The sequence below is a fragment of the Lates calcarifer genome, linkage group LG2 (genome assembly GCF_001640805.2).
Source record: "Lates calcarifer isolate ASB-BC8 linkage group LG2, TLL_Latcal_v3, whole genome shotgun sequence".
Classification (NCBI taxonomy): domain Eukaryota; kingdom Metazoa; phylum Chordata; class Actinopteri; family Centropomidae; genus Lates; species Lates calcarifer.
Genome location: NC_066834.1, coordinates 8,831,307 through 8,848,312, shown reverse-complemented (window position 1 = coordinate 8,848,312; position 17,006 = coordinate 8,831,307). Strand labels below are relative to the sequence as shown.

The window sequence follows — 17,006 nt, the reverse complement described above, 5'->3', positions numbered from 1 at the left end:
TTGCATGAATTTCTACCCCGACTATGTTTACATGATACAGGTTTTGTCAGATATATATGGCTTCAAAGAGAGCAAAGGGGGTTGGATTCTGGAAACCCTGATAGCCATAACAACCTGTGTGCTACTACACGTGCATCCCCCACCCCCAACACATAGATACAACCCCCATATTCCATCTTGACCACACTACTTTTAAAACCACTCAAAAGCTCCCACCAGCCTCCTCCCCACTGAGCCAGATAGAGTAGAATCAGAAGAAAACACAGCTCCATCAGGCCAAACCACTACCTCTTTCAGCCAAAATAGCAGCTTTGAGAGACTGAGTGCAGGCAAAGGACAGACTTGGACGGTGAACGGGAAGGGGGTAGGGCGAGGGGGAGGGTCAATCACTCTGTGGGAGGCAGAGAATGAGGGAGCACAAACATAGTACTGGTGTTGGCTCTGAGCCATGTTTGTGTCACTGACAGAAGTAGCCTTGTCTACCCCCCCAACCCCTTGCCTTGCACTCGCTCTCTCCCAGTTTGCTTGGAAACAAGAGTCAAGGGGTGACTGGCTGGATGCTTGGTAACAGAAAAGAGCTGCAATAGAGTGGAGAACAGGGGTGAATCAGACACAGCCCAGGGCTGGAGCAAAAATCAAAAAAGGGATGGATGAGGGGGGGGCACTCAATAGCGGGGACTGTGCTTTGGGAATGTTGATGAGGCAGGGACCTTTTCTGTTCAGTTCCTCCAAGTGAACCAACAAGCAGCACTGTGGATATGTGGGCGATTTGTACTCAGCATGCCCGCAGAGCGACTGAGCGTGAGCTGCTTTGAAGATTAGGTGTTTGCATTATTTCACATGCACAACAGAAAAAGAGGGCAGTTTTTCAGGCCCAGCAGAACCCGATAGCGCTGGTGATACATCTTAAAATTAAGTAAGCTGAATGCGGTTTCGATCAAAGGGAAGAAAACTGAGAGGGTCTAAGACTTCACTCGGACTGCACTGCAGGAGAGGAGCCAACTCTATTCCCAACTGGCAGGCTCGCAAAAAAGTGCTTTGTGTTATGAGGCATGTTGTTGTTGAGAGCAGATATCTCTGTGCAACAAACTCCCGCCTGCATACTCCCGAGCAAAAAAAACAAATCAAGGCCACCTAAGAACTGCGTGCCAACTACTATTCTTGTTGGCAATATTATGCAGCATGTGTGCTGTTAAGGCACACATTAGTACCATCACCAGCTCCTGAGGCAGTAAGGGCATATCCAATTACATTTTAGCAGGCAAAATATGTACAGTAATGACAGCAAGATGATGATTTTTGACAGAGAATTCACTAAAGCCTTGAGAAACCAATACCTCTTTGATGTCTTAATGCAAACACACTGGCTATGTAAATAAAAGCAAAAAGCAAACTATCCCATATGTTTGTAGGGTTTCTTTTTTTTTTTTTTTTTTAACCAAAATCCAGGAATCATTTGTTTCACAGGGAGAAGATTCACTAAAAAGCCTGTTGAACCACTTCACTTACCGTCCTCAGTTTCCTGCCACACAATGCCTTCAAGGTTGACACTGGTACCGGGCTCGCAGGGCCCCAAGCACTCAGGTTCGGTAGCCAGGGCCACATCGGATGTGTTCACTGCCACTGAGCGCGTACGCACCATTATCTGCTCACACGGCGAGGCAATCTCACTGTTGCCTACTGTGGCCAGGAGGTGGAGGGGGGGAGGGGCTGGCGTGGAGACAGGAGATTCCATCTGTGAAGAGAGAAGTGGGGGTCGAGAGGGAAAGAAACACATGAGACACTTCAGAACCACTGTATAAACATGTACAGAGCAGATGTTGAGATACAGCCAACGGATGCCACAATGAGAGGAAGTGGAAAAAAAAAAAGGTGCTGAGTGCATGAAAGACATCCTGGTATTTCAGCAGTCCTTAAAAGCAGTCTTCATCAGAGACAGGGTGATGCAGCAGTTAATGTGCTACTATGTCTTTCCTCAACCTTAGAGGTGATTAGCAGGCATGGAAGGCAGAGAGGAACGTGTGAACTGCACTGACTGCCTCCATGGAAGGACAGAATTAGTTATGCAGGTTTGGTCAAACAATCCCTCCCCCAGCTTTCCTCCCTCGCGCACAGCCGAGTGAGATCCATGACACCAAATCATCTCACAGGCTGATCACTCATTAATTCCCTCAATTAAAGAGCTAGTTGTGGCAGGGAGCGGGGCTGCTGAGGGTCAGTAATTGATTCCACCTGTTCTGACACACTCTGACAGCAATGAAGAGACAGTGTGCCTACACGGAGAGCGAAAATGAAAAGGACAGGAAGGGAGGGAGACGACGAGAGCAACTGAGGGAAGCGCGAGAGAGAACAGGAGGTAGAAAAGTGTGTAGGCGGAAAAGACACAGAGAAAGGAAGACTGATGGTGATTTAAGGGCCACAGTGACACCAGGCTTAGTGCTCTTTATTCAAGGCAGTCGACATTAAAGCGCTCCAAATCATTAGCACTGAACTGCGGGAGGAATGCCACGCTGCAGCCAACACCACACATTTATTAATTGGGCATAAACCACTCAGTGCTAGGGAATATGCTGCCAATGCTGGATCCAATTAGACTTAGAAGACAAAATAACAATTGACACATTGGATTATGAGGCTGTACACCCTTTAAATAACTGTTCTAATCTACTTACTGTTCCAAAGTATGATGTGAAGAACTAAAACTGCTTATCACTGCAGATGTCGAAGTTACTGCTTAATTTTGATCAATCTAGAGATGGAAGTGTTGGTGGCTGATAGGTCCATCACTGAAATATCTAAAATATTGGTCAAGCTGAACTTTATAGTCCTAAGAGGATGGATCCTATGAACTTTGCTGACCCCCTGACTTGTTCTCTAACATCACCTGCAGTTACATTTTTTTCTGTCAAGTGTAATTAGAGGATAAACCCCTTTGAGCTGCACCATCTCATTTTCAAAGGGGGTCTTCAGGCAAAAAACACTGAAAAATATTTTGACATCAAAATTTACATTTGTGGTTCCCAGATGATGAACCCAACCTTTGATTTGTGCTTTTATTTTTTTTTTAACAAATATCCGTAAAACTAATTACGTTCCCATTTTTTCCTTGCTTTTTATTAGGCATTCATTCATCCAGTGTTTGGGATAGTATGTGCAGGACTAGCAAAGGCTTTTGCAATAATTAGCAAAACTAAAAAATAAAAATATCAACTATATTTGCGATTCCATGTTTTTCTGATTGCATTTTGCTCAAGGTAAGCAATTTTTTTCTAATGGAATTTTAATTAATTTGATTATTTGAGTTCAATAAAAAAATGCTCATGATTTCTTGAAGTAATAATTTGAAAGTATCACCACCATGAATTATTCCATGTGAGACATTTCAGATCAAGCACTGAATGAGAAATCTGAATCAGTAATGAAGTGCTCCCAAAACCAAACATTAGTCCCTGATGATATTTAATATTAGCTCAAGACTAGTCATCACAGAAGCTTCATATTTCACAGTTTACTGAAATGAGCGTGAATAGCCCATTTCTGCCGGTGCTCAGAGGACGAGCAAATTAATGTGTGCAGTGAGCAACAGAGAGTCAGGCCTAACGACATCGTAATCACTGTCTGTCAGTTTCTGATGCATGATGTGGCCAAGCTGCAGGCCGGCTGAGTGAATGAGACAGGACAGGTAATCACCCGAGCTGTCACCACACACTGTTCCTGGGCCTTATGGAGACACAGAGGGCCGCAGACAAGACCACACAACTAGCCCTCCTTCAGAGTGACAGCAGACTGTGAGAGGTGCAAACAGGGTCATGCAGAGCCTCCTCTACATTGACTCAACTCGTCAAACTGTTTGTGTCGACATTTTGGGCCTGACATTTTGGGTATTTTTGTGACCAAGGTAATGGTCTGTAAATAACCTCTTTTACCCAGTGAAATTGTTAGGTTGAGTACTGGGCTCATATTATTAGATTCACATTATTGATTTCCTTCTTTCTAGTGACTTTCTGCTGGTGGGTGGCACTTATCAATAAACTCTTGTGTTTTAGCTGCTCATGTACAACAATGTAAAGTTTTGTTGCCTTTGTTGAACCGTTGGACTGAAAAAGAGTCTACATGTGTTTGCCTACTTGTTTTTTGCTGAAAACTGTTAAGCAGATGATCTCCAGATTTGTTTCCTTCTTCATCCACAAACAACAAAACCTAAACAACAACAAACATTTGCCAGCTAGCCTTCAACTTCTTTCCATTAGCTATTATTGCAATTAACTATTACTTCAGTGTTTCCCTAGACACTATTAAAGAAACTGATTTACCAGCCATTCTATATCCCTATGGTTAATAATCTCTATCAATTAAATCATCTTAATGAATTTCACAGCCTTATCTTGCATTTTCAGATTGAGAATAACCTTGCCTGATTGAGCTTTGACTTTATTTTTTTTTCTCCACTTGTCATCAAACAAGTTAGAAGCACAGGGGAATTATTTTGTTTCAACTGTCACAAATAAAAGTGACAAGCCAGTCTAGTGGTGCTCCACAATAAAGGAACCATTTGTTGTGTAATAGTATCAACTAATTAGAATAGGATCAAAACGGAAATGGGACCAGTTTACAATGAGCATGAACAATGCCGCTCCACTTCCAAGTTCTATCAATGGATGAGTGAACAAAAGGACTTTCACTCTAGGGCTGCAGAATGTAAACCCACATAATGAAATGCCTGACGTCTTGTCCAGGGTTTCGAAAAACCACATGTGACTGAGCTACACAACTTGTCAGATTACACATGTCTCTACCCGACGCTCAGCAGATGCCAAATTCCAAGATCTCTTCCCTCCTTGCGAGACTTGACAGACGGATTTTGAAATCTCCCCCAAAACCACAATGCTTGAATGTCACGCAAACCTTTTTCTTAACTGAAACCCCATGCCAACTCCTCAAGAAAGCCACACTGGCAAAAATAATGTTTAACTGACTGACAAAAAATTCCTCTGAAATCTTGAGCTGGTGCTGAGCATACTTCACAGTGCTGACAGAGGAGGAACTCTGCCTGGATTTCCAGTGATCACACAATAACTCGGCCGTGGCAGACGGACACGTGCTGCACTTTTTACCGGACACATTAAATTCAGCTTTAACTTGTTTATTAGAGTTGGGATTAAGAAACTGAGCGCTGAGCTTGGGTGAGGATTAAGAAAGGATTACACTGCAGTGTCATACCAAGACACCTGTCTTGGCTAAACGCGCATGGGCGGTGTGAGGCTACAATATAGTTGACCAAATTAAGCTTTGAATCTTTCACTGTTCACCTGTGTAAGTCAACAATACCTTAACACAACACTTAAAACCACTTAAATGTGTGAACAACTATTACTTTACTATTCTACTTATTACATTTGATCAAATAAAGAAATGACCATCAATGTCCCAAACAATGAGTTGCTGGCACTGCTTTATTTTATGGGTAAATTCCAATATATTTCATGGATGTTTCCTGGAAAGAACCTTATAGTTTGGTACTAATTACAGGTAAAACAGAGAGTGATCAGTTGGTACACTTCCAATTATTTCGAAATTCAAAGCTAGCACTACCTTGAGACATTAATTCAGAGGATAGCAGGTACACCATACCTGCAACATTTGAAACAGAAACAGCATATTAAAAATAAAGCTTCCAATAATAAATTAATGAGTAATAAATATTCACTGGGGATTAAATACAGCATTTTTTTTATGGAATCAAAGCTATACTCCACACAACAAGCTGAATTAACTAAAAATAACAGTCTCAGTCTCCATTTTTCCTTTAATTAGTATCAAGCCACATTGTTCTTTTCAGGAAACTTACTGTTAAATTACTATTAGGAAATAACAGACCTGTAAAGTAAAACATTACCGATTTGTTTTGTAATTTCATTTGGTCCAGTACAATACACAAATACTAAGGAGTGACAAACAAAGTCATGTGGTCTTGTGATGTGTGTTATTGTCTCTAAAATGGTCTTTCATACACAAACCTCATGTTCGGCGCAGGATTATGAATGAATGAATGCATGTTCTGGTTATGGTTTAGCCATTTGTACGAGACTGCTGCTGTTACAGGTCACAGACAATCACGTCTGCAAACGTAGTTCAATACACATCACTGCTAAACCATAGAATTCCATTTTCAGGTGTTTTTTCTGCATTAGTGCCTGTTATAAAATAAACACCATGAGCACTTTTTCCCTCATGCTTACCTCATTCACACTCATTCTCTCTTTATCCTACTCATTTTTTAAAACCAGTTAGAAAACTGTTTAAAGAGAGATAACCCATGACTGATAGAAATCTGTGTTCACCCTCTCAAACCAAAGTCGAGACCTGTGTTTAACCCTGGCTGGAGGTAATGTAGGGTCCTGTAGTCAGGTCAGATAACACACAGCAGGTCAGTTGGATTGACCGCAGATGTGGGTTTATCATCTCCGTCTCTGACCATGAAGTGTGGGTAATTCACAACAACAACAACAACATATGTAATGTTAAGCTAATGCACATAAGCTACCTTGAACGCAGTGGAACATGTGCTCAACTCAACCTGCATGTCGACACACAGTCATTATCTACTATATTATAGTGTGCCATACACCATTTATCAAATGTTTATATTCTCCCTATGAGCTAAAGAGGAGAATCAAAGTACAGTGTGGGCCAAATCAGTTGATTAGTCCATTGACAGAAAACTGATCTGCCACCATCTTGATAATCACATAATTATTGGAGTTTATGTGTTGGATTTATAGAGCTAAAATTAAAAAAAACTTTGCTTGTTCCCACTCCTACACTGTGAGATTGGACAAAAAAATGACTTGACTTTGGGGTCTGGGAAACTGATATTTTAATATTCTGACTTCTTATAGACTAAACAGCTAATTAATCAATCAAGAAAATCTTTGACAGATTAACAGATAATGATAATGAGTGCTAGCTGAAGCCCTATTATGAATGTTATCAAACACAAATAGTCTGCACCGAGAGCCATTTGTCAATCAAATCACAACCTGAATCAAAAAGTAGGTGATGTATGTAGTGTTTCCCAGTCCTAGTCTGAAAAGACTTTAATTGATTTTAACTGGAAGCGGTTGATTGTTTTACAATTGAGCAGCATAGATTTTCCAGCCTAATAAAGCATGAGGAAATTCAACACCATTTTCAACATAAAAAGAAAGAAAACATATGTCTTTAAAAGAGAAAATCTCATTTCTCCTGACACAAAGGTCCATTATTAAGTAAGAAGACATCCTTCCAGAAGAGCTGTTAGTTGGCTGACTTCAGTGTTCCTGCTTCAATTATGTAATTCTTTTTGACTCCAGGGGCAAATCCTGTGAACATCTTTGGTGAGTTACTGAGGTCGAAGGCCAGTGGAGATTACACTTCTTGCTGGCTCTGGTTGGTGCCTCTTTCAGCACCACTGACACACAGTTAAAAAAAAGACTCAAGACCTTTTATTTAGCCATACAAACAATATGGGGACTGGTGACCTGTACTACATTGCTGAATCCACATGATGAATTCAAGAACCGTAGCTTTTAAATTCTAACTAGTTAAGACAATTGTGAAGCAGAGTCTTGTTATTGGCGTGCAATCACATCACTGGGCAGCTTTTAAAGTGAGCCGTATTATTGAGGGCATTGAAGTAACATGGTTATTAGCATTAAGCTACAATTGAAAACAAATGCATAAGCCTTATCTAATTTGATTACAAAAATGTTCAAAACTGCCAGGGGACAGAAAAAGATGACTGGATTCCCTTTCAAGTCCTGAAAACCCATTCGATTGTTTTCAAACACTGAACAATGGCCTAATTCCTTTACTGAAACCACACTGTCATTCTCTTTGAAGCTCAGAATAATCACAGAAACTGAAAGAGAAAACAACACAAACAGGAACACCTGACATCTATTGTGGACCACAAGCTGGCAAACGGCACTCAGTTTCTAAGCAACTCTTCTCAGTTTTAGTTGCTAATTGTGTTTTCAGGAAAAGCATAACCAGACATTAAAAATACAGAGAGGAATCTAAGCTGTGATGAAGTCAGTCACCCATGACCTACAACCTCTTAATGAGTAAGACAGGATTTCACTCTACAGCAGTGACTGTCGGACAAAGAAGTCATTTGCCATCTGACTCCCTTAACATTACAGGCCTACGCCATGCATATAAGAGACACATTTATCATATGACAGACCAGGGGAGTTAAAATGAAGTTAGCATTGATGTAAAACACATTTGTATTTTATCTTAAAAGCCTTTACACAACATGTAATTTTAAAATGGAAAAAAGGAAATACTGATTAGTGTACGCCCACATTTTGAGACTTAACTTTACTGCTAATTTTTTATGCTACGACACAACCTCAGAGTTTGGAAACAGAACAGTTAAAGACGAGGTATAAACATGAAAAATGTCTGTAAAAGCAATGGTTTCATAATCAGAGTGGAGTAAACTTACATTTCACAACCTGTAGCAACAGCTGTGAATTACAGCCAACTGTTAGAAAGACAAGTAATGCTTTCACATTTGCTGTAAATTTCAGTAGTAATCAAAAGTAATATCTTTTTAGTGTGACACATTATAGCTGCACACTGCAAATCAGAGCCAGTATTATACCAAGGCCTTTGACTGTGCTGAAGCAAAGAAAGAAAAAGCTACACAAAGCTTTTATTCAAAGGGAAACCTCTTCAGAGAGCATGAGAGGCTTTACCTGTGGAGACATCTGCACTCCCTGATGAAAGGACAACAAACATTAGTCAAGAGACGACTCCTACAGCCACCAGCAACATGATGGGAAGTAGAAGTGATATAAAAAGACAGAAGGCACAAGGGACCGCAGGGTGGAGGACTCAGCCAGGATAAGTGGAGCTTACCAATTTGCTCACTTATGAAGCAGTGGCCTCATTTTCCTATTAGAGCAAAGTCACACAGAGGAAAAACTCTCTCTCTTTTACTACTACTATCAAACAGCAGAAGTACAAGTAGACCAATATTTAGTAAAACTGGGGGTTTGTTTACAACCTGTCTGACTGCTTGTATATCTCGTGCTGTTGGCAAAGTCACTGTGTCCCCAGATTTTAGTAATAAACTTGGTGAGGAAAATGTAGAAACTAAAAAAATCAAAGTAATAAAAAGTCCTGAATTTGCTTGTTATTGTTTTTGGGTGAATTATAAAAATTCTTGAGTATTAAAGAGAAACTTAACACCTCGTTTTAGCTTAACATACTCAAACATAAGACCAGCTATCCTCACCATTTAAACATGGCTATGTTTAGCTGGGAAGATATTTACCATATTCACCATCCTAGTTTAGCTTCTTAGGATGCTAATTAGCACAACTAAGACTGATGAGAGTGACATAATTTTTGTACAATATTTCATGGTTGTCAATTCATTTGTCAAGTCATTTTACACAAAACCACAAATATCACCCTCATGGTGGTGCTAGCTGATCACCAAAAAATTAGGATACATCCTCTGGGAGCCATAAATATCTGTAACAACATTTCTGCCAATGATGGATTTAAATGTTATCTATTGTTCTTATTCGGTTGTTAGCTTGTGAGACTAGACTTATGTCTCTTCATTATTACCTCAAGCCAAGCTCTGAACACCAAGGCTACAAGCAGACATGGATGAGAAATGCTACTTAAATTTCTTACTAGAAAACTTCATTTGCGCCTGTTTAGCTCAGAGATTTGGCAGGCAAGCTGGATGCCTGGTTGGCTGATGAGGTTTACGCACAGCAGGTGGTTTGGTACACTCCTCTCTTGTCTTGGATCAGCTTGACCTTGTCAACCTAATTCCTTCCTTTCCTCTCCCCGGACCAGCCGACTGCCTTGAGCCTACGCCTGGTATTGTTTGTGAGATGACAGGGTGGGGGTTGGGTTATAATTGCACTGGGGGTGGGCTGTTGGGTATCATGAGGGCTAAAAGCTCTCCACATAGAAGCAGGCCAACCTGAACATGTCTATGTTTACTGCTGATAAAACACAAATAACACCCTGCACACACTATACTGTATTAATAGGAACAAAACCATTTTAATTGCCTGGTTGGTTTACAAGCTTGAATGTTCTTAGCAACACACAATGTACACACACATTACACTGTGCTATTTGAATTACCTGTTGTGCAACACTGAATACTGTAGGGCTGCAACTGATGATTATTTTCATTATCAACTGATTTTCTGTTTATTTTTTGCCCAAGGTGACATCTTTCAATATCAATATCAGACAGACAGTCCAAAACTCCAAGATATCCAGTCATTTATGACACAGAAACACCTGACAAGGTGGAATGAGCAAGCTTTTGTTATTTTTGTTAAGAATATTTAGTCAAATATGTTTGTTTGATGGTTGCAGAAAGGGCTGCAAGAAAATATTATTGTCATTAGTGATGAATTTGCAGTGCATATTTTCCAACTAATCAATTGTTAAATCTATGAAAACAAATTATTATATTAATCAACAAGTTGATCAATATAATAATGGCTGCAACTCTGGTTTCTGGTTTCAGTGTTAGTGGGTAGTGGCTGGATGATATATTACCTAAAGTTAACTGCAGTGCAATATTCATTTTAACACTGTGAATATGTCAGAAGCTTACATTATCATCAGCTAGGACAGATGTAAATTTAATCCTGCCTAGATGCCGATTGTGCTTGGTTCTACTGGTGACTCTCTTCCCTTTTTCCCTTGTCTCCCATTTCTCATCCTCCCACTCTGACCATAGGTCAGTTGACAACAACAGTATCTATTACAACAATAAGCCACATTCTTGTCAAGGTCACCCACTTGCGTCCGACAGGCAGAGAGGCTGTGTTGGGAGCAGAAATCCAGATAAGCTAAGCTGAGCCTACGAGGATTTCTCTCTCGCCAGCCCTCTCCATACTCATAAATCTTATCTCACAGCAAAGGGAAACCTGACAACACACTGAGAGTCTGTCATCAACAGCTCAGCCACCTAGATTCCCACCCAAATACCAATGATTCACTCTTTGACTCCTCACAAGTCTGAGGTTTTGACCGAGGCTTTGAGATTGGACTGGGAAAGAAATCTAGCTGCCTGTATAGTGTACTCAATGTTTACGATTGACCATAATGTTGACAGCTGTGACTGAAACTCTTGTTTCAGGTACCTGCCTTCCTGAGTTCACAAGCCTAAAGCAGTCGAGCAAAAATAAACGCTCCTAGACACACTATCCAGAAACCTTATCAGCTTAGTAACAAACGACATTTTACTAGTCCCACATATTATACAAGGAAAACAAGTTGTTATTCGGGCTGTGAGATTTCCCCAGAGCCCCGAACCTCAAACTATTTATAGATGTTCTCTGTTAGTCGGTTTCCCTTGTGTTGACGCTCTTCTGTGGGTGGTGCCTTCTCCAAACATTAGAAAGACAATCCTAAGCCAAACATAAATGAACACACTGTTTTTTTGTTGTTGCTTTTTTTTTTTTTTTTTTTTTTTAAATCAGAATGATGCCAAATTACTTTCTATTGTTTTGTGTCATTTGGAGTGCCACAAACAGGAAACAATGAATATTATACTTGTCACAGACTTGTCACTTTTAGTGTGGGTGCCAGATTGTGGGAACTTGTGCAACATCAAAAATACAGTACCAGATGATACATTAACTTGAATTCAGGCAATCTGGCGAACTATAAATAATTAAACACTGATAAAATGCTAAATATACCTACATTACAGTCAGCAGATAACCGTTAGGAATCTCTTGATTAGCTTCCAAAATCCATTCTTCAGGCTTGTCAGCTTAGAAAAAACGCAGCCAAAATTTTAGCTGTTGAGGCAGAACAGCAGATGATAACGGTGCAGAGGGTAAGGCCGGGGCTGCAGGAGTAGAAATATGTCTGTAGAAGTGAAGGAGTGTACTGCGCTGTGTTCTGCAGATAGTGCTTGAGCAGCACTCACCGCTCTGTCCCTCATGCTGCTACTTTTACTAGGGCTTGCTACTCTGATTGACCTCTACTGCTGGCTGTCTCACAGAGCTCCTATTGAACCATGTCTATCTTAATGGACGGTGATGTGCACCATTACTGAGGGCCAGTAGTTCCTGCTCTACAGCCTCAGAGCCCTATAGACTTTTACACCTTAATACACCTTGGGGCAATGAATGCTGTAGCTCCCACCACATGACATTTCAACACTCCTTCTGGTGAGAGGGAAAAATAGTTGAAAAGGCAGGTCACTAAGGCAGAGTGTAGCAGGGTAAGTTACACCACAGTTTATTTTCTGATCCACACAGCATGTCTGTGACTTGTTTTGATAATTATAGCCTGGAAGTGACTTGGGTATGATCCAGGGAGTTACGTGAGATGCCTTTTCTGGAGTGAGAAACATGCCAAAATGAGATGACCTGGAAATAAATCTACTGTAGCAAGTATCAAATCAATCTAAAAGCTATTTGAAAAGCTTTAAAACTGCTCAGTGGATGTACTTTGGCATTACAATAAAAGCAGACAGAGCCCTCAAATTTTCCTAAAAACACGCTTGCTTAATCAAAGGACATGTGGTGACTTGTCCGCACAGTATATAGTGCAGCCATCACACTGCAGCCGCCGGTAGGGAATCTCTGAGCAAATTATATCTCTGTGCCCTTCAGATCATTAAAAGCACTAATAAGTCAGGCTGTGTGGATGTCAAGGGAGCAGGAGTAAAGTGAAACCCACTATAACGCACCAAATCTCCCCTCTCTCTGCCAGGCGCTTAGCAGAGGTCTGCTGCTCTCAGCCATCAGAGTTTGATGACCTTGTTAGTTTGAGTGCCTAATCTGCTAATGCCCTGATAAAAATAAACAGTCAGTGCAGTCATTGTAGTCCCCCCCCACCTCCCTTCTCCCTGTCTGCAGCTGCTATCCATAAACACAGATGATACCTCCATCTTTATTTATCCTGAGGACTTAGTTTCAAATTGACAATCTTAAGAGTCAGTGAGGTCAGCATTATGTATCGTTAGTTAAAGTTAAAAGTCTAAACATACTGTGACATATGTATTTTCAAATATAGAGTTAACATTTTAGGAAAATTAAATTGCCTTATTTTCAATATTAAGTTAGCCACAGAACAGCGGGCAAAAATATATTTTTCTTGCAGAACTTGCCGTTTATTTTAAGGTTTTCCAAGTACATTTAATCCCAACACTTTGCCTCTTTGGAGCTTAATAATTCATACCCAATACTACATTTGAGATGAGCTTGGAATTAATAATTAAACTCACAGTATATATTAGAAATTCTTCAAAAAACTCCTTTGATGAGTCACTGATGGTTTTTCCATGCTTACTCTTCATTTCCACAAAGAACAATCAAGCACTGAAGCTACAAAATATGAGCATGGTCTACAAAGATCAAGTGGATACACTGTATTAACAGATTTGACATTCATCTTAACCAGTCCTGGCCAAAACCCCAGATCATAATGAAGTACAGTCTGAAGGTCATGCAGCACAGAAACAAAGTCTATGAATTCTTGCATCAGATATTTTAAAGCATATTAAATGTCCCATTATTCAGCAATAACCAAATCACAAGGACCTCTGGAGTAATATCCTTGGCTATATTATTAACAATAAAAACACCATAATAATTGTGACATATGACGTGAGTGAATGGATTCAACAGCAAAGTGTCTCACTCTTCAAGGGATACATAAACCTAATGGATATGATTAAATATAATTTAGATTTCCAGATGGACAGAGAGGCCCCACTCACAAAACATAATTGAATGTGCGAGCTCAGCTCATCGCCAAGGACTAAACAACTCCCCAGCCTCCACTACAAAGAGGAGCTCATTTCCATATTAACTTCACCTTCATTGATCCACTGACACATCCTCTCCTCTTGCAACTACACCAACACCCTGAGGTCCTATTGGGATATTTGGAAATAGTGTTGCTGGGGAAGAAATTAGCCCAGGAATATTTAACTATTGCAGGAAAAACAGTACATACTTGACTATTGTCAATTCTGTGGGTGGAAGATGAACAACTATATGGACCACGAATTCAGGAAGGTTTCCCTGTATATCAAGTTAGGAGGAATAATGTCCATTCTTTACATACCAAACCTTCATTATCTTATCTAACCTGTGCACCAGTGAAGGACGTTCAGACAAAAGCAGTTCGCTGGCTGAATGTAAAACTTTCTTTTCATTTATTTATGTTCCAAAATTATTTTACAGTTACAAGGGAATCTAAAAGGTGTAGACCAAAACCAGTTTGCATCCAATGCAAACTTAAAAAGAATTAACAATATTTAAATGTATTAAATATCAATGTGAAAGGTGTCATTCGAAGTGATGAACCTACAGAGAATTATCACCTGAATCTATAGCTCTCCTCAGCTTTAAGGAGATTTAACATGAGTTTCTGCTCATTGCTTGGCTGTTTTGGTTCACTCTCACTTCTGTCACTACGTATACTACCAATCAGATGAGAGAGACAGAGAAAAGAGACAGTGGAGAATTTAGCAGCTGAAGAGCCACATATTTGCCACAGGTGTTGGTAGAGACCAAAAATAGAACTAAAAGAGAGTGAATACTGGACTCTAAATGAATGATAATGTTGCTCTGTACCTGCTGGGTGTGGAAATATGCAGCTATCCATTAACATGTTCACCATATCAACTCAGAGGGTGATGATGTTTGTTGTTTTTACGAGATGCACAGTAACGACAAGCACTTAATTGGAAACCTCAACAACAATGCAGTCTGGTAAAGCCAGTTTGCAATACATTTAAAAGTTTGAAAGTATTCACACACTATAAACAGCAGTGCAACATAGTGGAGGTGCTCCACCTTGCTTGAAACAAAGACAACCTCTAACATTATAAACAACTGCTACACTTTAGTGATATATCACAATAATCTTTTTGGGGAAAATGAATGTTATATTGTACTGCTGCAAAAAAGGTGAGCAGGATCTCTTTTTTTTTGTTTGTTTTTTGCTGGATGAACCTACATTATTTTTGCTACACTGGCACCCCCAGCATGTCAATGGTTTGGAAATGATTAACGGTTTAAAGCACCCAGGATATTTGCCCTGCACTTTCAATGCACATTTTGCATGTTCACCCTGTGTTTGAATGGGTCTCTTCCAGGTGGTTCTAGTTTCCTCCCAGTCCAGAGACATTAATTTTATTGTGTGTGTACTGGGAAAAATAAAATGCCATTTGTTATGAATGTGAGTGTTGACCCCAGAAGAATAATAGTTGCTAAGCTGCTGGCCAATGAGGAGTCTGATAAAGAGCAATATCCACCTGGATTCTTAAATGTTGTTTTTTTTGCTTTATAGTTATATAGCTACTTAATCATTTCCAGCAGTACGACCCACATCACAGCCTTAGCCGTAACTGCGATAAATAAAAACCAACTGACAAGACTGCTGACCAAATGGGTCTGGTACATTGAAGGGAGAAAAACACAGCAAAAATAGGATGAACACTATTTTGACAGGGGACTCTCTCTCTCTGCCTACAACAGATAATGTAACGCTTCTGTATTCAAGGACACTGATGCAGTCTCCATTGAGCGTATCAGCATTCATAAGAGGACTCCGCTGTGGCAGGGGTGACTTTGATGCATGTGGTACTCTTGTTTAAGGAAAGGAAACAGCATGAGGAAAATCAAACCTCGGTACACTGGAGACTATAAAAGTCATTGGCACAAGACCAATTTTTGAGGAGAGGTATAAACAGAGGACAACCTACATTTATCACTTCTGGCATTTAAGGCTTTTAATGTAGTAAATCATGCAAATACAAAGAATTTATAAGACCCAGGGATCAAAAGTCTGCACTATTAAGAAAACTTGATTTGCTGGACAAAGACAAGAAATAAAGGGGTGGTTGTGGAAAATGCAGTTGTAGAAAATCTATCATGTGCTGGAAATTTTTGCAAACACTGTACACTGGATGAGGGCATGCTCTCAAGCTACGCTTAATAGAAACAAGAGTTTTTACAACTCTTGTTTGGCAGTGATTATTTCCCAAACTCAACATGCACTTTGAAGTTAATGTTTGGCTGAGTCATCTGCAGTATAGAGCTGGTTTATATAGTTGTTCTGCTGATAATAACTTAATCATAACTCTTAATATATTGTTATTTTAATACTCTCATCCCTACACAGGCCAAGTCTGGCCCTGGTCAGAGGACCACTGCCAGCTGCATAAATTTAAACTGTCATGTAAACAGTGACCGACTCCTTGATGCCAAACTCAAATAGTTCCATGTCATCGAGTTTGAAAAGACTTGGCAGCAAGCAAAGTGAAACTTCAGTCTGAGCAAGGGGAATGGTACAATCCAACAGTGTTTGCACATTTAATGCATATATAGTTTATTTGTTTATTTATTTATTCCTCTTGAAGAGCAGTAGATTGAGGGTGAGGATTTAAGGGATTCAGCGGTGATGAAGCGTTAAGTTGTTGGACTGGGGCCCAGGTCAGTGAGCCACACGGTGCTTTACCTCATTCTCAAACACTCTCTTTTTTCCCAGCATGTTTAACATGAAGGGCTTCAGTATAATGCTCCCATGAGAGTCATGGTTTGTAGAATAAGTAAATCTAAGGCAAATACTGCTGAACAAAAAGAATAAGCCCACTCTGCCTATACATTTTCCCTTCACATTAATGAAGTGTGGGTGACGTTTTGCTTAAATACCCTAATGACACCCTAATTTATGGTAAATTTAAATCACTTTTTAAATTGACTCAAGCATAATTTCTCCCCATAATTGTCAATTTTAATGATACTCTTAGAAGATATCAATAAAAAAGTCACTTTTTGCATTACACCAGTGATGAAATGTCTGTTAAAAAATTGCATATAGTTTCATTTGAATGATAGAGTATCAATTTTATAGAAAGACACTATTCATTTCTTTATGGAGCCGTGTAGACAGACAAATTGCATTTAGGCTCTGGTGCTGCTGTCTGCATATCATGGATCTTT

The 17,006-nt window shown here is 39.8% G+C and overlaps 1 protein-coding gene across 2 annotated transcripts in view; it reads right to left on the bottom strand.

The window, feature by feature from the left end:
• LOC108887852 (zinc finger protein 609) overlaps positions 1 to 17,006 on the bottom strand; it is a 74,313-nt gene that overhangs the window by 23,606 nt on the left and 33,701 nt on the right. For both annotated transcript variants that reach the window (XM_018683478.2, XM_018683477.2), the window contains exon 3: positions 1,510 to 1,735. In XM_018683478.2, coding sequence (XP_018538994.1) covers positions 1,510 to 1,735 — 226 coding nt within the window. The remainder of the gene's footprint in view (positions 1 to 1,509; positions 1,736 to 17,006) is intronic.